Consider the following 24122-nt stretch of genomic DNA (forward strand, 5'->3'; position numbering starts at 1 on the left):
CCAAAACTGTGTGCCTTCACTAAGCTGCATGTAATAAAGTGCTGAATTACATATGAACAGATATTTCATGAAGGTAATTTTTTTGAGGGAACAACATACACTGTTTCTCTTAATAAAATTTAAACTGAAATTTCTTTCTAGAAACTAATGTATTAATTTATATTGCTGTGATTTTTTTAATGGTTCACACCATGCTTCTTTTGAACAGTACGGTATGTGCAAGGCTTGTTATTATGTAATTTGTCCAAAATATTGAAACACAGTTTTTTTCTTAACAGCAGTTTCTTTGACTTGCTACAGTATCTGCATTGTTCTGGTTTTCTTTTCTTATTTGTTTGCTGATTGAATCAGCTTTTGCATAGTTCCAGCTGGCAAGAACACAGCATTAACCCAGGTTCAAGCTGTGCACGAGGCGATTGCATCCCTTATTAGAGGCTAGGCTGGGTTAATGATTCCAGGGATGCGGAATCCATTTTAGCCCAGACTTGCAAAGAAATAAGCACCCAGCAGGTTTTTAACTGTTTCTTGAACCAAGTTGTTTTTTGTTGACATTTAGCAGTAGTTTGGTGTACAGGAGAAATTATGAACAAAGCATTTATTGATTGTAGTTGCTTTTCCTTGTCTGTTGCAGAAAACCAAGCACGAGTCAAAGAATCGAACGATTTGTCTGACACCCTTAGCCCAAGCAAGGAAAAAAGCAGCGACGACACTACAGGTAAGAGTTTAATTGAGATTTCTGTAACCTCTAATTAGTTTGAATTAAATCTAGGTAATCATGAGCATTTCCTTAAAAGATGGAGTATGTTATACAGAGTTAGAGACAAGTTTAGAGTGGTGTTGTCTATTTTGTAGCTTCATAATTTGACTCTTGTAAATTGAGAAGGACAGAAAATCTTCTTTCCATGTAAAGAATGTGTATATGAGAACTGTCTGCAGTCTGCCTGCTCTCTGAAAGGTGTGGGGTTTCTTTTTAGATGCTCAAATGGATGACCAAGATCTAAATGAACCTATTGTCAAAGTAGCTCTTCTAAAAGGTAAACAAATTTACTTTTGCAATTTAGATGCATAATCTGTATATGTAATCTTTTTATCTACCTGTTTTTTATCAAATAATAAAAAAATAGTTAAAATAGAATGCTGGAATTCAAAAATGTTAATCATGCAGTATGAAAGAGTTAAATTTAAATGTTAGTAATGACTGCTTTGGGTGATATAAGAACACACTTTTGAGTGTTGCTATAGAAATCATCTGTGTATAAAGGTAAATCTCTGTACTCACCAACGCTGTTCTAGGAATTTACATGTTACCACTTTGACTTAAGAATTAGAGTCAGCACACATTTAAGATTATAGCTGTGGAGAGGAGAGATTCTTCCACCACTAATATTTTTCAAGCATTGTCAAATTTTACTTGCATAGCTTCCATCACTGTCAGAAATGCTTCTGTTAGTTTGCAGTTGCTGGGTTAATCAAAACAAGGTTTTAGATTTTATTTTCTAACCCAATCAAGATTGGAAGTTTGTATTATAACTGTATTTGGAATGATGGCTGAGGTTTAGCTTTGAGCTTCATTTCTATCAATGTAAAATTTTTATTGGTTTTTATGCATTGAAGGGATATACTTAATTAGAAGCTGATATTTACATATTCATTACTGAAGATTTCTGTGGTATATTTATTAGTTATTACATTTAGCCTTTTGAAAATAATTTTATGCTTCTTTAACAGTTAGACACTTGATAAGATCTGTAAAATTGTGCTCCAGTTGGGATCACAGGTAAAAGAATGTCACAATTCTTTGTGACGGAGGAAAAAAGGAAGCCATAATGGAGCATAGGAGACCAGTAAAAGAGCTTTTCTCTGCAATTGTTTACACTCCCTAATTTTATGACAGAAAGACTTCCAAAAATTGCACAAATTACTTTTGCTGTTTGGCAACGTGTATAAAACTGAGTTTGATGTTTCCCAGTGGATATCAGTTCAGCAAAGCAGTTTAGAAAGGAGGGTTTGAGATACTGGGCATGTCCCGTATGGGCCTTGCCCTAATATCTGCAACTAATAACAAATATGTTCAGTGGCTTTCTATGCTAGAAGGTAGAATTTGATAGTGTTGTTTGTAGTGATTATAATAGTCTTTTTTGTTATAAAACTGAGGTTGGCAGCAACTTTTCCTCTTGAGGCTATTTATGGGCCTTCCTATTTTGCTCTCACGCAACCATTAAAAAATATCTGTGCAATGAATCATTTGCCCTTTTAATTTTTATGAAGAGTCTGTAAACCCACAGTTTTGTTTGAGTTTTTTTTCAGAGATCAACTTCATGTGCCTGACTTTGTCCTAAAAAGGATCTGATTTGCCTCAGAAAGGTTTTCAAGTGGACTTGTTATGCAGCCATATAATTAAGGAGGAGTGAGAACATTTTTGATCTGGCGGCTGTTTGGAATGCAGAAACGGCTGCTGGAAAAGGCAGAGGTTGTTGAAATTTACAAAAGAAATTAATGAAACAGGAAAATTAGGAGACTTCTGGTTGCTGTAGATTCCTCCAAACATTTTCCATCAAAATTTTCTGAGTGCATTCAGGATTTAAGTTTCTACAAGTCAGAATCTGACAAGGAGGGGAAGGGAGGAAGTTGTGACAGATTACTTGGCTTTGTTTTTTCCCCCCACAAGGTGAATGACTTTATTAACCCTTGATAACAGTTCCCTGGACACTTCTGTTTAAACAGGCTGTTTGTGACTACTTATTGCAAAGTTAAGGGCAGGTAAATGTTAAACAGATGGAAAGGAGCAATAAATATCATTGGAAGACTGGTAATCTTGTTCTTACCAATGTTCTTGTGTTTTCATAGTAATTACAAGAGTGAGCCCTGGAATCTTAGTAGGAAATGTTGCAGCTGAGGAATTGCTGAACAGTGGTAATTTACATAAGAAATTTTGGAAATCAACAGTGGTCTGTCAGCTCAGAAAGTTTGGGAACCATTGTTTTGTCAGAATAACCAGATACTTTATTTTAAATATATGATGCACTTTCCTTCATGTGGATCTTATGAAGCTAAAAAAAAAAATCTCAGGGTTGTAATTGTTGTGTCTGACTTCACCAGAGTACCCTGAAAATTGTCTTCTGAATAACCTGAGAAATCCTGCAAAATTCTGAAGGTGAACTTTTAGAAGTGAGGCTTGAAGAAATACCAGGCTGCTCATAAAGTTGCTTCCACATTCAGATAAAGGATCAGTTAAGACCACAGCCTGTGTGGGCTTCTGTATTATCTCTGTTATTAAAAAAAAAAAATTAAAATGGTTAAAAAAAAGTTTTTAAAACAATTTAAAAATTATCTTTAGAGTCAATGTTAAGGGAAGCCTCACTGTATTTGTGTGGGGAAAAAAAGTGGTATTAATTGAGAACATTTCCGAAAGTGTGGCAAACAAACTGATCACAGATTGAAATTTTCCATTAGGTGGAAAAAATGAATGAGGAAGAAAAAATGCTGTATTTGACCCTTTCTTTTTTATTTAATTCTTTCTGGCACCTTGTTCTAATTAATGGTAACTCCTTAGCTTTCTCTGAGGACAGTTAGTCGTGATGTGAATTTGCTTCTGAAGGGATCTCATTCTAAGCATGGTGATATTTAGTAGTTTTATTGTTTGTAAATAGGGCAATCCTGCTTACTGAAGAAGTACTTTCCAAAACTAGAATTAGCACCAAACCCATATTTGCTTTGAACTATAAGACACTTAATTTTCAGTTTGGGTAAGACTAAAAAGCAAATATTTTCTTGTGCTTATATTTCTTGGCTTTTGATTTAGAAGCATGTCAGGCACATGGAAATTCCCCTTTTGTGTTGATGTAGGAAAGTTTACATCTCATCTCTTTTGAAGCAGTACTGCCTTTTATGATGTGTGCTTTCATTGACTAGAAAACACTGCCACCATAAAAGTTCATTTAGGGTGTCTATTGTTGGATTTGGGACACTGCTTCTTTATCAGGCATGATTTGAGCATAATTTGTCAACTTCCTCATCCATTTCTTCTGAAAAGTCTCATTAAAGAGGGTTGAAAGTCTAATTGCTCTAAATCTTTATCCATGAGAAGCTAAGAACAAAACATGTTCAGTAAAGAGAAACTTGGATTTAGAGCTAATAAACCATAAAACAAAGTATTTGGATGAAATATGTAGTCCTCTGTTCTTTCTGCTCTCATAATTTTGTTCTGAAAAAGTCTAAAAGCAAATGTCTCAGCTCTGCTCAAACCCACCAGTTCATTACTGTGAGAGCAGGAAAAACAGCAGCCCCTTAGAGAGATCCAATATGAAGACTCTAGCATGATTTGCTATACCATTTTCTTAATTAAGAGAGCAAGAAAAAAAATCTATAATTACTTTATTGATAATATATACAGCTAAATATCAATGTCAAAAGTATAATGGTGAGCTAAATTATAGTTTCTTTTAATTTTTTTTCCTTATTAATGCCAAGTCCAGAGAAATCAAAATATTTTTTTCTAAGCCTTTATCTTAAATCCATGTGGTCTATAGTTGCAGACATTTATTGATCAGGTAACTGTGTAACCCTTTTTTTCCACCCTCTCCCATGATACACAGCTGGAATTCTTTCACCAATTTCCTTCCTTTACCTTTCTCACCAAACAAGCTTTATATCAAGTTTTAGCCTTCTACCTATAGAGTTTATTAGTGCTTTTTGTGCCTACTGAAAGATCAGTTTGTGCACAGACACTGCTTAAGGAAAATCTAGTAAATGAGGTTTTGCTGGATGCTGTTCCTGGCTTTGCAGATGCCTGCAGGCTGGAGTGTTCCTGCATCTAATTTCTAGATGTGTGCCCATTAGAGGACACTGCTCCTAGTAACAAATACTTAGTTTTCCTCTTTTTAATTCCTCCAAAACTTCAGCTGTAAAAGTATTTTATTTTCTGTGACTGCACGTCATCTCTTGTAAGCCCAAGAGGCATTTAATATGTGTTTTAGCTAATGCAAAACTTACGGGGAAGAGCAAATGTTTTTATTTAGAGTTTAAATAATGTGCATAGATTTATGATCATATTAAAGACATACCTAATATTTTAAGATGTAGTTAAAAAAAGAGCAAGTGTAATATTTATATTACTATTTACTAAGGGCACTAAATGAAATGAGGTTGGAATTTTCTTCTTTTTCTTAATTTTATTTTAGGAAATTTCCCCAAATTTTTCCTTTCCTTGTTGGTTCCCAGAGGGAGAGGGAGAGGCTGAGCCTGGCAATGCAGTGGGTGGGTGGCAGTAGTGAATCATGGAACAGCAGCTCTGGCCTGAGCCTGTGCACTGAGACAGGCTTAGGGCAGCTTCCTTTAAAAGGAGACAAGTTGTAAATACAGTCAAGGATTGTCTTAGGCTTTTGTTCTTCCTTGTTTTTGTCAATACAGAAGTCGTTGCCAATTTATACAGTGTTTTGAAAAACTCTCTAATTCTTCCTCATTAATTTTTGTTTTCTATTGCATGTTATGTGTAATGAATGCTTTAAGGTTTGCATATGTTTTACTACTTTAAAAGGTATATTAATATTTTTGCTAATATTTGCCTAATCTAATTTTGAGTTTACTTTAACTAACTTTGGAAGATTTGAGTAAAAAGTTGCCAGTCAGTACATGGCAGTGCAAATGAAGCTGTTGTACCAACTTATGATTCAAAGAAAATGTTCTTTTATCAGATGAATTACAGGGTGCACAATCAGAAACTGAGGCTAAGCAAGAAATTCAGCAACTGCACAAGGAGCTGATTGAAGCCCAAGAGCTAGCTAGGACAAGTAAACAAAAATGCTTTGAACTTCAAGGTGAGACCCAGATCAACTTGGTTCTGTAGGGTATTCATGAAAATTGTATACGTCAGGTAGTTCAAGATAAGCCAACATGTTTTCATAGTATTGAATACATCCTTGAACTCAGTAGATTTCATCCTTATTTCAGTTAGATAATGGGTGTAATTGAATGTCTTCAGTGGTAGCTCTTTGTTAGATCATCCTATCAGCTATGTAGCTGTATTATTTTTGAGAGGAAATGGTATCGTTCAGTTTAATTGCATATTGTTCAGTGTTCAATAGGGGTTATGTTTGCAACCTTTTTTTTCCTTCCTCTCACACCAGTTTACATTTAAGCACACACTGAGTTTTCAGATCAGGCAATAGATTATATCAATTTCAAATTAATTGTAATACTACCACAATAATGGAATGATGTCTTAGTATTAACTTTTATTAAACTACTTACAGTTTTACTACCTTTGATAACTTCCTGAAGTAATATGTTTGTTTAATCTTTTCACTTAAGGAGAGATTGTGACTAAAATTAATTACACAGGTGAAATTCATGTTACTAACAAGAACTCTTGGGCACATTTTCGCTTTCATTTGTAGCTCTCTTGGAAGAAGAGAGAAAAGCATATCGAGTGCAAGTTGAAGAATCCAACAAGCAAATAAATGCTCTGCAAGGTAGGAATGTTTTTCCCCCACTCTTTAGGGAAACTGTATAGTTTTGACTGTTTCTGTGGCTTCATAGTCACTAAGAAAGGAAAATGTTTAGTTGAGTGTATGTTTTAAATCTGATTTCTTTCACCATATCTTTGAATGTTGTTGTGGAATGCTTCCTTTAATTTCCTATGCTTGTAATAGTAACTTTAAAAATGCAAAAGATGTAATCTGTAATAGGTACCTCTTCTTCATCTCCCTTTAGTCTTTCTCAGTTATAAATGATCCAGGGATTCTTACTGTGACTACCTTCAGAGCACTCAGAAGTTTTAGGTGTTTATGTGCAGGTCAGTCTCTTCACTTCATTATAAGGATCCTCTTAAAGGAATTTTTCATCCAGATCCACATCCAGTGTCAGAGCATGCAGTAAAGTTGCTGCAACAGAGACCCTGTCCATGCCTTTTTGAAAATTGATATAATCAATTGTGGTCTTTTCAGCCCAAAATGGATACAGCAGGATGTAACCCATGATTTACACAACTTCTGAGTCACGTGTTCTGTATCACATTAACTTCTCATCCATGCATGTGAGTGAGGTCGTTGGTAAGAGTCAGGGGCTTCATCCTTGGGATCTTTGTCAGCAAATCATTTGCTTTGGACCCAAAAATGTCTGGAAGGCAGATGAGCAGACAGGCAGGTGGACTGACAGTCCAGACTTTCTAAGGAAGTCAAAATAGCCCTAGAAAATTATTTTCTGGGCAGTTGTTTGTTGGATAATGTGGTACTTGTCATGTACTATTACACTGAAAAACTTCTGTAATAGCTCCGTTTTATGTGACTGTCAGCAAAGAATCTTTACGTTTTCTCTCATTGCTCTTGTACAAAACAGAAGCTTAAAGAATGCTCATCTTCAGAACAAGAGGAGCAATTTAATTTTGAGTGTTATCTTGCTAATAATGAGAATTCTCCAAGTAGCAAATGCTGTAACAAAAATTAGAAAATATTTGATAGTTATTTCTCTGCACAAAAAAAATTTTTTTTTCCTAAAAAGAGAGAATGAAAGTAGAAACTTGAGAGAGCCAAACTTAATTGCAGAATTCCTCTTCTCCTCAATTCAGTACTTTTTTTGTTTTCTGGATCCTTCTCAAGAGACGTCTTTTGCTAGTGTTTCCTCCTCTCTCTGTTGTAGTTCAGAATGTTCTGATGTTCACTGTGTGTTTTGCTGCTTCCCAAACTTTTAGGGTGTGACATCTCATAGTTTGGGAAAAGCTGTCAGGATTCTCCCTTGGCAGCCCCTGCGAACTTCAGGGGAGGAAAAAAAAACAATTGGCAGCTTCATGAAGTAACATTTCTAGAAGTATTTTCAGGAAATCAATGGTTTAGGCCTGCCAGTGCTGTTGGCTTTGTTCGTGGTAGAGAAGAGAAAGTGCCAGAGAAGCAACTGAAGTCGTGTCTCTACGTGTCAGGTTCATTAGATGAACACATAGGTAGAGCAAGGAAATTCAAGTAACTTGTTGCTCCTTATTTAAAAAAAGTGAAAGAAGCAAAGCATTCAGTTTAGATGAGGTAATGGCTTACATAAACGAGAGATGTAATGGAAGTTTTCTTTGTAATTGTCCTCTCAAATTATATCCAATGCTTCAGAAACCATTCCCATACTGTTAGTAGTAACTTTCCTAAGTTGTTTCTACAAGTCCACCTAACTTAGAGCTCGTGTGTGTCTTTGGATTTTCAGTCCAAGGCTCTGCTTGTTTTCAGGCCTGAACATATAAAGGGAGAGTTGTTCATCAACAGCGTGCACAGGATAAAAAAATCACATTTCTTTGGAATGCTGCCAGCACCAAGAAACAGGAGTTTAGCTTGGCTTGATGAAGAAAATACTATCAGGAAGATATGGCTTGCATTCCTTTGCTCAGGCACCTGCTGTATTAGCAAGTTGTAGTTCTTTGTGTTTTAGTGCATATTATTTTGGTAGGTTCAAGGCTTCTAATGCAAGGATACATGGAAAGGGAATTGTTGATGCATCATGTGTTTTTGTACTGGCAGATTGTTCTCACCCACTGCTTCATTTGCTTTCTGTTAGTATAAGCTTGTAGAAATTACTTTCAAACGAGGTCATAGTAAGCCTCATTTTGCTCATATTTATTTCAAAATTCATCATGCTGCAAATGTTTTTGTTAGGGAACAGATAGACTGTTTCATCTTAGACAGAATTGCCATGAAATTAATTTGCTATTAATAGTTCTAAAATAGCCTATATAGTCTACAACAGCTCTTAGGTATTACAGTATGTAATAACTACCATATTTTTTCCCCATTATGTCTTTTTCCTTCCAAGTGGGGAATTGGGTAATTCATAGGTTCTTTAGTGTATTTAGTGAGATAAATGTCTTGCTAGAGCCTGTTTAGAGGAGGGCACAAAAAAGGTGGATTTTTCTTCTTAATTGCATATCAACTATGTTACATCAGCAAAGTTTCTAGATTGTACCAGTATATGAATTCTTTCTTTCTGTATTGCTGCATATGTAGCTACTGAAAAACATCGAGTGTAATTGTCATGGAGGTGCAAGTCTCTTTTGAGTAGCTGTGATGCTCTACCAGTTTACAGCAAGACTCACTCACATTATTCCTGTCATGTTCTATAATGGATTGAGATGACAAAAATAAATACAAGTAACCTAGGAAGATTACTCAGCCTTGGTTATCCTCCCCGTGCTTTTCACTGTCCTTGTTTTGCCCTTTGGTTCTGAAACATACAACTTTACATTTGTAATCTTGACCCTCTACAATATCTTACATTAGTTTTTCAAATGCCATTAAGATTTTTACCTTTTCTTCTCAGAGTAATTTTTTTTTATTTAATAATTGCTTTCTTGCGTGTTGAAATCAGTGAAATACATTTTTTTTAAGTAAGTGAAATAGAACAACAGCAAATTAAACACTTTGCTCCCATCAGTGTTATAACTGTAGCTCTTGCTTTTTCATACTTCCCCTTCCTCTGCACTGTACTTTTTTTTAAACTGTTTGCACTGGATTCTGTTTGTGTATGTTTTTATGAAAAACTGTGCTCAGAGATGTCTTTAGTAATGAAAGGGTTTTAGATGGGAATAATTTGTAAGGTTTGCTTTGTACAGAAATGTCAAGTAGCCTCATGTGTATGTGACTGCTGCACATTTTCAGTAAGCTGTAAATGCTAAAGGACCTTCTTCTAGCTCAGTGTACATGCTGGAGCTGTCTCTTTCAATTTAAAATTCATCTTGTGCTTTTAAAAATGTTTTTTGCCAAGAAATAATGTCTATTTCCTTTACTGCATGTTGAGAACAGAGTAGAAATTATTCTGTCTCAAATATTTATAGACATCACAAGTTAACTGCTGAACAGGCAAACATTTCCAGTGTAGCTTTGCAAATGTTTGGCTTGTGAGAGAAGCTTTCTTGCTTTTCCTCTTGTCCCTCAAAGCCCCAATGTCCTTGTCCTCTAATATTTGTTTTGCTTACAGCGATGTTGGATCTAAATCTTGTTTCAGATTTTGGAAAGTTGCTTTGGTATCACACAACAGAGCACAGCCTTGTCTAAGAAAGCTCTGTCCAGACATAATTTTTTCTTTCTTTTGACTCTCTCTATTACATGGCCCACATACTTGCCTCTTTAAGATACAGCATTTGACAGGATAAATATATTTTTTTCAACTGCGTTAGGCTTCTTTAGCCCTGTTCAATATTGATGTGTTGAGAAAGGGAGGTAAGGTTTTTAGGTTTTTTGTAAACACAGGTAGGTATTATTTGAAAAAATATTGACATGAACGTCTGCTTTCCAGCTCAGTTGCGAAGGTTACAGGAAGAAATTGAGAATCTTCGCAAGGAAAAGGAGAATGAAATTTCAGCCACTCGAAATGAACTAGTCAGTGCTCAAAATGAGATTCTGTCACTTCAAAAAGTAGCAGAAAAAGCAGCCTCAGAACGAGACACAGATATTTCTACCTTGCAAGCTGAGCTGCAGACGGTGCGAGCGGAGCTTGACCGCTGGAGGAACGATGCCTCGGATTATGAAAAAGAAATTGTCAATCTGCAGTCCCGGTTTCAGCTGAAATGCCAGCAGTGCGAGGAGCAGCAGAGGGAAGAGGCCTCTCGCCTGAAAGGTACTTGCTTGAAAGGATGTCCCTGAGCATCCTGCTCTGCTCCCAGAGCTCCTGCTCACTGTGCTGGATGCCAGTTACTCAAATCACTGTTTGGCTGTCCCTTTGTAGTCATTCGCTCTGTGTGTGTGTGTGTACACACCTGTATGTATGTGTGTGTGTACCAAGGCTTGTGGTGTTACAAAAGACATTTTGCATGCTTCATTAAGCAGTTATTGTCAATTATGCCTAAATTAACGTAGGTAATTAAGTCTTCGATGTCAGTAGACCAAGTGTAATTCCACTTAGAAAAGATGGAAAACTTTTACAGTTTGAGGGATTTATACTGCCAAAAAATTTCCAAGAGGACTTGTGTAAGTTCTCTATAGTTTAAGGCTGTTAAGGAGGAGCTCCTGACTTTTTAATTCTACCAAAGTGTCATTAAAGCTTATTGCTTTAAGCATTCTTTTCCTTGTAACAGAGGCATGGTGTTAGTGATTCTCCTGCTATTTTCAAGCCTTGGGAATTATTTTCTTAAAATATATTTTTCTACCACTGTTTCTAAAATACTGGAGTTGACCCATAAAATGACCGTTTTTTACTTCTTTGTACCTTAGAAAAAGCTTTAATGAAAAAAGTAACTTGTCAGGCACTGGGTCATAAACCACATAACAGTAGAAGATAATGTCATGTTTTACAGGTGCGCTTGAGAGAATTCATGTGACATGATTACAAACAAGTATATTTGAGATTTATGGCTGGTACCAGCTTTTCCTCCATTTATTACCTGGTGTTTCTTGAAGTAGTCATGAAATAATTTTACTTAATTGATTTAACTTATTCATTGCAGATGAACTTGAAAAGTTGAAGGCAGAGTGGATCGCTCTGGAAGCTGAATGTGTTAAACTGAGGAAGGAAAATACTTCACTTACATCTGAACTTCAGCGACAAGAGAAGGAGCTTTCTAGGTAAGGGCACAAGGTTTGTCTGGGGGGTACCACAGCAGCTGAAGAGTTTTTATGTTGGTGGTTTTTCTTCCCAAAAGAGATACTAAATATTAATTATACACAGCAAGCTGTGGACATATATTTAAAAGCAAGACCATGGCCACCCTTTTGTGACAGCATGTCTAGGGAGGCAATAATGGTCTGTATTTCTATGATTGCTCTAAGCTGATATTTACACATCAAAACCAATGTGTTAAACTTTCAAGGGTGAAAAGTGCCAGTTTGTGTAAATTTAAAATGCCTAAGGAATCAATTGGGTTTTGTTTTTCAGCTCTCAGAAACAGAGTTTAGCACTAACCAGCGATATAAGTGTTCTTGAAATGTCTCGGAAGGAACTTGAAAATCAGATGGGATCGTTGAAAGAAAAACATCAACGGGATGCAGCCAGTCTGAAAACTCAACTCAGTGAAGCTGAAAGTCAAGCAAAAGATTTTCAGAAAGAGGTAACATGAAATATTTCCATTTTGCAAGGATGTAATGCCCAATGACTGACCTGTTAAAGCTAAAAGAAAAGGGACTTTTAATTCTTTACTTTTTCTAGTAAATAATTTTTTCACATGTTTATTGCAAGCAATTTAAATGGTAGCTATGAAAATATAAACTGGGAGTAAAATCTAAAAGGGAAGACTTCAGGTAAATACGTGTGTTCTTTGAGAACTTCCTAAACTTTACTTACATGCATTACTGTAGTGAATTTACTTTTAAGATGTTCAGACAGGTAAATCATTATTCAGAATCTTCATGAACATCATGGTCCAGAGTTTCTTTAGCTGTTATGAGTCAAAAGTTAATTTTCCCAGTCTAATCTTCCCAGTTAGATTTGAACTCTTCTATTTGGCAATGGGACTGCATATTCTTTACAAAGATCTTTTATCTTAATGGATTTGTAAGTGTGTAAGGAAGAGTCAGCATTCTGAGCATGTATTTAATCTGCTTGGCCTCTAAAGATTATGTCTGCAAGAAGGCCATAGTCTCCAACTTGCTTCCTCTTAGGAACATTTTGAATTTTCCCCAGTCACTGCTCTTAGTTTCTTTTGCAGTCCTTTTGTTTACTCCATGATTAATTCATCCATGTCACGTTCCTTACCATTCTCAGAATCTGAAAATCCCAGTTGTCTTAATCTCTGTTTTGTAATCAGATCAGTATTTGTAAAGATGCCTCATCTTCTAAATTTGTGGTGAATGCCAGTACTGAAGGTCGTTCTGTCCTTACTTAAGCCCAGTCAGGAGGACTGCTAGAATAGGAAAATGCAATGTGGGTTTGAAAAAGGAAAAGCTACCCGTTCTGTTGGAACATGTCACATTCACCCAGTACTGTTTGTACTTGACCCACACTGAGGATTGTGGCATGACAGTAACAAGGTATAATGGTTTTTTAATGCCTGCCTTGCTCTTATGTTTGAATTTGCTGTCTGGGAAGAGGGATTGATCTACTTCCTACAGGGTGTTGAATTTTACACCTATTAGAGGGGTGTAAACTGCAGCCTAGATGTAAGACCACTATTCAAATGTGAAGGACTCCTTGTTCCCCTATTTCTTGTTTCATCTCTATAGTTTTTACAGTCCTTTCCAATATGATAATGAATAATTGGTGTGAGAGATTAATTAAGGCTTTGCATTTACTTTGTATTTCCTTGGGTTTAGTAGTCCTAGCCCTGCCAAGCTGGGCAAAAAAATTTAATTTAGAAAAAAAAGGAAATCTAAATTCTACCCTGCTTTTGTGAAAAGAGTGTGCACTGATGCAAGGCGAGTTGATCTAGGCAGATGACAGCCAAGGGAGCTGTGTGCTAAGCAGATGTCAGCATGTGCTGGGTGTCCAGGGGTCCACAGATTGTTCTCTCTTTGTCTTTAGTATGAAAGAACACAGACTGTGCTCTCAGAGCTGAAGGCCAAGTATGAGGTGGCTGAACAGCAAAACCAGTCACTCACGGAGGAGCTCAAACAATGTAAAGAAAACCTGAAGCTGCTACAAGAAAAAGGAAACAATGTAAGTCTACCAAATGTGTGGGGAAGTCAGGTTATGACACTGGCAATTCTGTTGATTGAAGGAATATGGAAAAGTCAAATAGAAAAGGGTGGACTTTTAAAGAAAAAAGCTGGGTACCATATTATGGAAAATGCCATTTTAGTCCTACCTGTGCAGATTTGCAGACCATTGCATTGTTACAATTACACATGAAAGTTAAATTTACAGTTGCTTGACAGTTTTAAGTATGTCCTTAGATACCTGCTCTCTTGAAAATATGTGGCTTAAATACTAGTGAACCAGAACTAAGTAAAATTTCTGATTTCCAGGAATGATAGAGGGGGAATAGCTGACAAACCTATATCCGAATGAACTGAGAAAACCTTTTCAAACTGCTCTCATTTTATTAGTATTGATTACAATGGATGTTCCCACCTTACTCTTGCTCGTGCTTCTTAACCATGGTTATTTCTGGTGGGCTCATGCTTTAAGCAGAAGAGCTGAACTGTCCTTTCTAGTCACTAATGAAAACAGTGCTTTCTGGTTTTCAATTTATTTGAGAGATTATATCATTAGAGCTGAGTTGCCAGCTAGAGACAATTTTTTATTTTACTGAGATTCTGAAATCTTCCAAACATTAAGGGTGTGGCAGACACATTTTAAGGTGGTCATAGCCTTATTTTAGGTCCCTTACTACCCTGGGGTGGGCTAGTTTTGTCTTCCTGTACTGCCTCTGTGGCCAGTGCAGGGTGCACAGCTCCTGTAATGCACAGTTCAAAACAGGAGGATGATGAATGCTCTGTAACAGACTTTAGCAAACTGTTTCTCTGACTACGAGGAAAGTTTTATGGGTCCTATCCTCTAAATCAGCTGGCTGCTGGATGCCTAAAGTTTGTATGAATATCCTTGCCATAATTAATTCTTGAATATAAACCTTGAACATCATGGAGTTGTCAAAGATGTAAAGAATTCAAAGCCTTTCTCACTTTTTTCAGACATATTTTCAGGAATATGATTTCATCATTCTCTTGGAACCTGATTCTTGCTTAGGATTTTTTTGCAGTGCTCAGACTTACTTGACTTACTTAAAGCAGTAGTCAAAAATAACCACACTAAAACCCCACCCCATTTTAAAAGAAGAGATCACACTGAATAAATAACAGTGAATGTGAGATTTTCTGCTCTGTTAAAAAGATTAATCTCAGAATCAAAATGATCAGTGGAAAAGGGGGAAAAGTAAAGGGTTGAAACACTGTGAAGGAAATTGGAGCGCCTGATGAAAGTGGAAAAACTGAAAGGAAATTTTAGGGAGAATTAAAGGTGAGCATTTAAGTGAAAGCAGAAACCACAGCAGTTGCCAAAAGCTGCTTGCAGAAGAGGAGTTAATTGTGACAGTTGAAACCTGGAGGTCAGGGTGTGATGAAGAGCATCCTCCATATAAGGGCAAACTCACTGCTCACCAAACATTACTCACAGTCAGTAATGTAAAACATATCCATCTTGGGGATTGTTTCAAACATCATGGATACTGGGCTGAGTTCCAAGGTCAAATTTTTCAAGTACCATTGCCCCTTTATGCTGGAGTCATTATCTGCTACTTCATTTCTGAGGACAGAAAGTGACTTCCCACTGTGGGATTTGTTCCTTTTTGCAGCCCATCTGTGTCTGAGTTTGCATATCTTCATATTCTAAAAAAAGATGCACAATTTTATTGAAGCACGCAGTTAAATGCTCTTTGGCAATAGGGAGATTTGTTATGTATTGATAAGTTTGTGAGGGGAAAACCTAATAATTTGGAGGTGCTCTCATTGAATGTGATGGATATTTATCATTGATTTCATTTGCCAAGAATGCATATAACTTACAAAAATATATCTATAGAATTGTTCAGTGAATCATCAAATGTTAGAAAAGACAAGGCTTCTGTACTCCAACTGGGATATCACTTAAATATTAAGTTTTTAATATTTAACTTTTACTTTTAAAAAAGATGGTAGTGTTGTGGTTTTGAAATGCTTAGCGGTGTGGTGTACACTTGTGTCTGCATGCTTGTAGCCACTGGGTACTTCCTGATGCGCTTTACACAACAGATTTAATGATCTGAATGGTTTGAGAACATCAGCTGCTCTGGTTGATTTAAACCTCTGGCACTTTTTGAACACTGCTGTGATTATTTCTGCCAACAGGCTTTCTGTGGGACGGTGGCACTGTGATTCGTGGCACCTGTGACACAAAAATAATCTTGCATGAAAAAGTCTTCAATAGTTACATACAATTTTTCTGTTAAGTATTTGCCTTGATTGAAAAAAAATTTATTGAACAAGACTAGAATACCTTCTAATATTCCTGTATTTTGAACCCTATTGAAGGTTCTATGAATCAGTGATTCCTACAAATTCATAACAGGATGAAATTTTACTTACTAATCACAATGTTTTAGAAAAAGTTAAGCATGAATTTATCATTTATTTATTTGTCTGAACAAAATCAAGATAGCTTCAGCACAAACAGTTTTAAAAATATTTAGCATGGTTTGACCTTAACCTCTGTGTGTCTTTGTGTGTGCACAAATATATAGAGTAGGATACAGAGAAAGCAGATGTCTTCCAAGGACAGATTAAAAAGCATTAAGTCCATTTTTGCTTTTAATTTTTCGTATCACAGATAGAGGCTGTTCCATCCAGAATGTGCAGTAGTTTCCATGAGTAGAACACAGCTGAGAAAAAGTGTGGATGGTTCTGAGGAGGCCATAAGTTGGATGAATCCTGCAGTCTGACCAGCTGCTGGTTTGGCCCAGCTGCAGCATTTGATCAATTTTCAGAATTGCATTTGGTCACAAGGCTGCTGACCTGGCAGAGATGCTGAGCTTTGTGGTATCTCTGATAGAAATGTGCTTCTCTGCTTTTTAGTAACTGGATATGGATTGTACAGTCACGTTACAATCTCACAGAAATGTCTGAACTACTGGGTTTGCCTGTGGACATAGCTGTAATTGATTCACTAATAGAGGAAAAAAGATTGTTTTTCCAGAGGCTGGTGATGGAAAATGGAAAAGGCTAACTAGCAAGGAATGAGGAAATAGCTGAAAAATCCAATATTTGGTGTGAGTCCATCCCTCAAGAAATCCAAATAGGATTTCCTCTTACTTAGAAAAACTAAAACCAACTCTAAATAAGATACAGGCAAATCAGTTTAACATTCATATTGTTTTCTAGTGCTAAATTCCAAGTTGTGACAAGAGGTTTCTTGGAACATTTTCTGCTTACTTCCCATTATTTTTAAACATCCCTGTTCATTTGAGTAGAATGGTGTACTAACTTTGTATACCAGATTAGATAATGCTATAATGTGCTAGATGTCTTTAATACATTTCACTTAAAACAAAACTTACTGACTTATTTTCCCCTCTCTAAATCATCTTTACCTGATTTGATTTATAGCACAAAGTGATTTTTAATATCCCTTCCCTTCTTTAGCCTTCCATATTACAACCCGTCCCAGCCGTATTCATCGGCCTAATCCTGGCTTTCCTGTATTGGTGTTACGGCCCATTGTGGTAGCGAAAGGTACAAGCACTACTGTTCAGTCAATGTATGTTTGTCCCTCACCTGTTTGTGCCATTTCTGTATCAAATAGTGCATGGTGACATGCTCACAGGTATTTCTTTACCTGAAGCAAACCCTTCATTTAATATGCCATTCTGTTGACACTGACGAGCTGAGCAATCCACTAATCATTTAACATTTCTGTGATTTCTTGAATTCTAACAATGAATTTTGTTCTAACTGGTGCTTGAACGTGCCTCTTCTAACTCGGTCTCAGTTTGTCCTTAGCAAATGGGCTGCCTTTTGCACAATGCTGCGATGCTAGGGCTTGTAAGAAAACTTAATTGCTTAATTAACTATGAAAAATGAAGAGTTTGCCTCTAATAATAAAATTCAACAAGCTTGGATTCCTATCTATGGACTAAGAAATTCCTCTCTGGCTCTGAACACTTTATTTTTCTCACTATTATGAAAAGATGGGGAAAAAAGACAAGAAAATAGGTGGTTGGTTTGTATTCTGAACTCTCAGCTTGCATTTTCTCTTGTCTCTCAGTGTGTCCTCCTCTTAAAATGCCATTGTTGTCATGCAATGTTGTGACAGTCTGTTAAAAATGGTGTTGTTAGGATCTGCTACAAACTAAGTCACAGATCTGGATTTAAACAGTCAAAAGTTAAAGATGTGCATAAACCTCTGTCTAGCCTTGACTTGGCATGAGTGATGTTTTAAACATCTCCAGCCTTGGCACGTTCAGTGGCAGATTTCTCTGAGGTGTGTGCAGTAACAAACCTGGGAGCACGGAGCTGCCAAGAGTCCTCCAGCGCATCCTCAGTCGTGAAGAGCTGTGGAGCTCCCTGTGCTAGAGGAAGGTGTTTTGCTGTGGTGCTCCAGGTCAGGGCTAGCCTGCAGCAGGGCCCCTGGGTGACATTAGAGTGATGCCCATCAACAGGTACTCAGCACTTGCAGGAACCACGAGGTAAACTGATTAGTATGAATTAGAGCAAATATGATATTGATTTCTTTTTTCTCTCCACACAGAGACAATGGCCTTGGATGCCTGTGATGGCAGCTTTGGTTGCTGTAACAGCCGTGGTGCTGTACCCAGGCCTAACCAGAGCTTCTCCATGAGAACTGTTGTTGAATCCATACACCGTCCTCCCTTTAGAAGCTGGCAACATTCATATACTGAGGGAAAACAGATTAATTCTCTTCCTTTTTACCTCTTAATACAGCACAGCTCTGCGTGAGAACAGCAGTAGGGTCATTTGCTTTAAACTGTATAAAATGTATCTGTCTATAAAGAGGGAATAAAATTGTGATTCATCATTCTGTGAGCAATATTTTTGCTTACAACTTCATGCAAGTTTTAAATTAGTATGTTGGGATTCTGAATACTATAATGGTGGCCTAAAGCAGGCTTCTTGGTACCAAATTATTTATAATGGCTAGGGTTGTGGACGCTGACTTTAGAATCTGATTGCTAGATTTAAGAGGAAAATACTGATTTGGATATCCAAGCCAAGTAACCTTGCAGATACTTGGGAAACAGATGCAGTGTGCTCAGTGCCTTTCAGTATGATCTATTTTTTTTTAAACTAGTGTATAATTTTACTTGCTGTTAGTCACTGAGCTGTTGGGAACAAGACTTAAGAAAACTCTTACTACGCCTTTCGAAGGAAGCATATTTTTCTTTCATAAGGATTGCTTTATTAATGGGTTTTGGGAATAAACACAATTCATGTCCAGCCTTAAAGAGATAGAAATCCTGATGGTGAAGACCAGCCTAAAGTATTTAGTGTGAGCGTGTGCGAGTGTAAGCATGTGTGTGTTCTTGAGTGAACTAAGGTGTTTCTGGGAGCAAGTACTTGGTCATTTGATGGACATAGTGCATTGATTCAACTTATGTTAACTTTAGTTTGAATGTAATTTATTAAATTTCATATATTTAAAGAGATACATTCTTTAAAAGTATGAATACCTTCTCACATATCACATATATCAGTTTATTTTTTCAGTCATTTGATACCTTCTGACTTGAGCTGGAGAAGCTCTTTAGAATAAGCTTTTGTGGACGTAACTTTATTAAGAGAACTGCTACAGTACGTCTGTGATAGCTGAGAAAATCTAGATACATAAAATACTACGAAATTGGAATCATATACCTGGTGAAGCATTGTCAGGTGAAGATGATTTTAATTTGGTAGTAAAATTTTGTGGCTCCTTATCACATGGCTGTAAGTATGATGCAGTGGTCCCCATTACAAAGTTTATTTTCTTTATCTAAGTACTATAACTATTGCTATTTGCTGACTTTTGGTGGGAATCACTGTAGTTAGTGCTGAATTAAATGTAGACAGTAGTTGTCTTGTTCAGCTCAACAGTTCTGTCAAAAAGTTTATTAAAGACTTAATATGTTAAAGAATGGTAAAGTAAAGTAATATGGCTCTGCTAAAGGAAACTTCAAAATAGGGAGGTAATCTCAGCAATTCAATTGGCTTTAAAGAATGTTATGGCAATCGACAGATAGTTTAAATATTTAAATAGAAATTTAGTATATAATTTACTTTGTGAGGTTTTAAGGGTCATTGTCCTTTAATTAAAGGTTCTATCTCAAGTTAAATGGGATTTGCTAATGGGAGGATTATTAGTTGGAGAAAATAGTCCACAAGTGACTTGTAGAAAATAACTATTGTCATTTAGTTCATTCATTTCATCCTTTTCATCCTTTTCAGTTGCAGGAAGCCACCCAACCACAGAACACTCGTATGCCAGTGGTACTTAGTACCTCTTGTATATAGGTTATTGCAAATATTGTTCTGAAATGCTTAACTTCAGAATTACATTTTTTTAAGTAATTAATTGTTTTAAATCTATTTTGTAAAGATATAAAAATACAATAGAATTTCTGGAGTACAGATTAAACTATTTGCACTAACACACGTGATGTGCATGATTTAATAAAATAACTTTACTCTCCCTATGCATGTTTGAGTTGAATGTCATTTGAAAACAAGAGATTCATGCTAAGTTTCTTTTGCACTAGATATTGCCACAGTTATTAGGCACAGTGTCTGCAGCATGTCCAGTAAGAGCAAAAGACCTTTTTTTTTTTTTTTCTTTACCTTTTATTTCACATTTGTGCTGGTTTAAGTTTTGGTCTTGCTGATCCCTCTGTCTGTGGTTTTCAGAAGGAAGTGGGGTAGGAGAGAGTCATGGAAGGCTTGGGAGCATATTGCCGTGGAGGAGGAAGAGGTGTTGGAGCTGCGGGGCGGATGTGCCCTTGGCTGGTGAGATGGGAGGAGCAGTGGCTGCAGGTCCTGGGCAAGAGAGGAAAGCCCTGCTGGGGGAAGGGAGCCTGATGCTGCCTCCTCACCTCTTCAGCATCTCAAACTCTGTTTGTCCCTGTTTCAGCTACTGTTTCTTTTGCAGTGGATTCCCTCCCCTCCTCTCTGCTGGTAGCCTGAGGAGGTGGAGCTTGGCAGAGCCCTGGCAGCAGAGATGGGGGTTCCCTGGGGGCAGCTGGGGTGGCCCTGCACCACAGCGGGTCTGCCTGGGGCTGAATTTGTCCTTGTATTAAAGACAAAGGTTGTGTTTTCCAAAATCTTTAGCACGTCAGAGAGCTGCAGTTTGAGGCTGAACATGGTTGTATTCAAGGAGGAATATCTCTAATTTCCTTACATGCATGTATGCATATTTATATTCTATACACAGGTGCATAGTACACATTGCATGGGGGCTTGTGCTTACAAGTATACCTGTGGTTCCCTAATACAGTGCCTTTTCCAGGAGTTCTTGACATTTGCATGTTCAAAATGATGAGGAATGAGCTAAAATGCACAATTCACTCTTCTGTTGTGAGAATTCCTGGAGAAGGGTTGGGTAACTGGGAAGGTGCTGTTCTTCAGTGCTTTGATACTACAACACCAAGTGGAGTTATTTTGCAAGGACTCCTTGCACAAACCTGTCTGGGTTTTTATTGCTTTTTTTAATGGTAAATGTGTGTGCTCTTTTACATTCATATTTAGGTTCTTCTTTTGTTAGGCTTGATTAGCTGAGCCTTGGAGTTACTATACCGAGCAGCTTTTCACACGTGTGAGATGCTCCACTTGTAAAACAAGTGCTCTGAGTTTGCACTGAAGTTTGAGGTTTTAAAAAAGTTCCTCATAGTAGCAAAGTTAGAGAGTTGTTTTATCAGTTGCTAGTTCAATTTGGAAGATTTATACTAAGTCTTAGAATATCTGAACACTTCTTCAGATTTGTCCTGGTGTCTTGAGTGAGGCACCTTTTTTAAATTCTAAAAGAATTTACCTACGTGGGGACTACAATATCAGGCCTTTTATTTAAAAATACAAATATGTGAAAAATATAGTGTGATTTTCCTGTTCCTTGTAGCTGAATTAAACACGTTCTTCCAGAGTCCTTGCCTCATCCTTTTTGCAGAATGTCTGGATTTTTTTGGTGCTAAATGGAGAATTGTGAGCCTGCACAATCTATTGCCAGAGTTCTCATGAAACAGTGAGAATTAGTATCAGAAAACTGATAGCTGAAGCAAAGGTAGTCAATCACCTGTGCATGTATTTTTGGGGTATATCCCTAAGTTATTTTTCTAATCAAGTCTTCTGAAGTGTGTTAACCTGTTCCAGATTTGTGTGCTTTATGTAAGATTTTGAATGTCTCCTGCCTTAATCCATAGGGTTCTGCCACTTGCAAGACTCATTTCTTTGGCTTGAATCTTTTCCATGACAAATCCACTGCCGAATTCATTCCACCAGCAGCATCTGAGTGCTCTAAAACACCAGGTCACCACTATGGCTTTTGGGAAGCCACTGTCCTTTGCACTGGCTCTGCAAGTGGGGCTGGCCAGGTTTCAGCAGGGGCCTTTTCTCCCCTCTGGCTGTTCATCCACCATTAGCGTTTCATTAGCAACTGCCTCAAAATTTTGAGTCTCCTATTTGAGTCTTCTATTAATAATAGCAATTGATCATAAAACAGAATTAGAAGCCATATTCTTTCCTTCTCTCTTGCATATACCTCTGGGTCTGATTGAAGAGTGATTGCTTCCTGCAAACAGCTGCATTGAATTCCCCAGATCCAGCTGATTTGCTCATCCCAGTCCCTCTTTGCACGTGCTTATGAACACAGAATTCCTCTTTCCTCTCTGGTGGGGAATTGGGCTGCAGTATAGGGGATTATTTTCTGGCCTTCCTGGGTTTTTACTTTGTACAAATTTCTTGAAAGTGAGCGGAGGTTTGTCCAACCAGAACAAAGTTCTTTTGCTTGGAAGAGAGAGGCTGCACCCATTCCTGCTTAAAAGCTGGGTGCTACCAGTGTGACTAAAGGCTCCCAGCAGTAGAAGGTAAATCAGCAATTGAAACACAGGTTTTGATGGGAAGGGACATTACAGGCTCAAGTTCCCATTTGTAAAGGTAAGGGGAACTCATTGATCATTAATCTGAATATCACAGTCATAAAACTTCAGTCAGACTTCAGCAGCAGCAGAATGCCAAGAAGTTCAGCACTTGTTAGGAAAAAAGAATTCTTGCTTTGAGAACTTCAGAAAAAGGATCAGTTGCCTCTGTAGATAAGGTACGTGAGCAACTACTGTTCTCTCAAAAAAACCCAAACCAATCCCCAACCCTGTGTTTCAGTTCATCTTGCTTTGCCTTCCAGAAATGGAACTCCAGTACATCTCTCTTGGAGGATGTTCTTTTGCTGCAAATCTTGTCCTGATCTAGGGATTTGACACACCATCTTACTTTTTATGAATAAATTGTTAAATTTTTTTCTTTATCCCTCTAGTTTTTGTTGTCAGCTTTTTAAACAATTTTTAATTTTCCAGATGTTATCTTTTGAAGAGTAGATGCCAGAACAGAACATGTCCTTACAGTTATTATCATACATCATATGAATAGCTTTATATCCTGCTCTGGTATTCTTGTTTGATTGTCTACCAGAACGTTTTTTTGGGGGGGGGTTCACTGACTTCTAGCTTCTAGATTTAACCTTGTCAATCAAATCACTGTACTCCTCACATCACCCCAGTATGAGGTGCACCCTGTGGTATCTGACTTTGCAATATTGTTTGGTAAAAACCACTGTAGGCAGCAGGCCCAAGCAGCAGCCTGTTCCCATCATTGTTCAGCACAACATTGAAGGAGGTTTTTTTTTTTCCCTTTAGGTTTTACAGGGATGACTCCCAAAGCTTTGTTCTAGACTATTGATCATACACTACTTAACAGTAGTGAGAGAAAAACTGATCCCTGAAGCACAATAGGGAAAATATTCATAGAATAATTCCTTCACTTAGTTTTCACAAACTGACAGCTGTTCTACATTTTTAGTTAACAGTGATAGTAGTGCAGCAATCACTTCTACTGGAATGTCATGATTTACAGAAGTCTTGATTTAATAACACTTATAACTCATTTTTAAACAACTTTGAAAAGGGGAATTTTATTTGCTAAATGCTTTGACAGGTATGAATTATTTTACATTCTTAAATCTTTTGCTGACTGCTTCCTGTAGATTGTTCTATGATCTGCTTACATCTTAGAATGAAGCAAAGCCAGTCCTTGTCCCAGGATGAGACATTTTACTGTCTTCCCTCAGCCCCATCACGTTGTTTGCACATTTTTGACACTTCCCTCTCCAAGCATTTCAAATTCCAGGTTGTTCAGTGACTGAGTTTCTCAGTGTGCTCAGTGAGCATCATTCCCAGAGCTGGCTGTGTCTCAGCTCCAAGGCACCGAGGGATGTGGATGTGTGTCCGTGCTGTTCTGGGACTGTGCTTGCATGTGGTGGAGCAGGACACGGGCACTGGTGTTCTGTAGCCACGAGAGAGAGTGGGGGTGTAATTGAGGTTGTTGGGTAAATGGTTCTCAGCTGTGGGAGTGGAGATGTTGGCAGGGAGAGGTAATTCCTGTGTTTTGTCAGGTGAGACGCTGAAAATGCCAATGTGCTGCCAAAGTGTGTCATCCCTTCACCGTGTCTGATGAACAAATCCAAAGCCTGGGTTAAACTAAAAGCAATGTTTTATTACCTGATCA

The 24122-nt window shown here is 37.4% G+C and overlaps 1 protein-coding gene across 27 annotated transcripts in view; it reads left to right on the forward strand.

The window, feature by feature from the left end:
* The window catches only part of SLMAP (sarcolemma associated protein), a 73692-nt gene extending 55290 nt beyond the window's left edge, over positions 1 to 18402 (forward strand). For 12 of the 27 annotated variants that reach the window (XM_084214443.1, XM_084214444.1, XM_084214465.1 and 9 more), the window contains 9 exons: positions 632 to 715; positions 975 to 1034; positions 5694 to 5816; positions 6396 to 6470; positions 10264 to 10584; positions 11411 to 11528; positions 11839 to 12010; positions 13420 to 13554; positions 18115 to 18402. In XM_084214443.1, the coding sequence (XP_084070569.1) occupies positions 632 to 715; positions 975 to 1034; positions 5694 to 5816; positions 6396 to 6470; positions 10264 to 10584; positions 11411 to 11528; positions 11839 to 12010; positions 13420 to 13554; positions 18115 to 18204 (1178 nt within the window). In that variant the 3' untranslated portion in view covers positions 18205 to 18402. Of the gene's footprint in view, positions 1 to 631; positions 716 to 974; positions 1035 to 5693; positions 5817 to 6395; positions 6471 to 10263; positions 10585 to 11410; positions 11529 to 11838; positions 12011 to 13419; positions 13555 to 17009; positions 17100 to 18114 lie in introns of all 27 variants that reach the window. The other 15 variants (XM_084214463.1, XM_084214464.1, XM_084214445.1 and 12 more) reach the window with 3 other exon arrangements.
* Positions 18403 to 24122: the final 5720 nt, after the last annotated feature.

This window comes from Fringilla coelebs, assembly GCF_963513975.1.
Source record: "Fringilla coelebs genome assembly, chromosome: 13".
NCBI classification, from domain to species: Eukaryota; Metazoa; Chordata; class Aves; order Passeriformes; family Fringillidae; genus Fringilla; species Fringilla coelebs.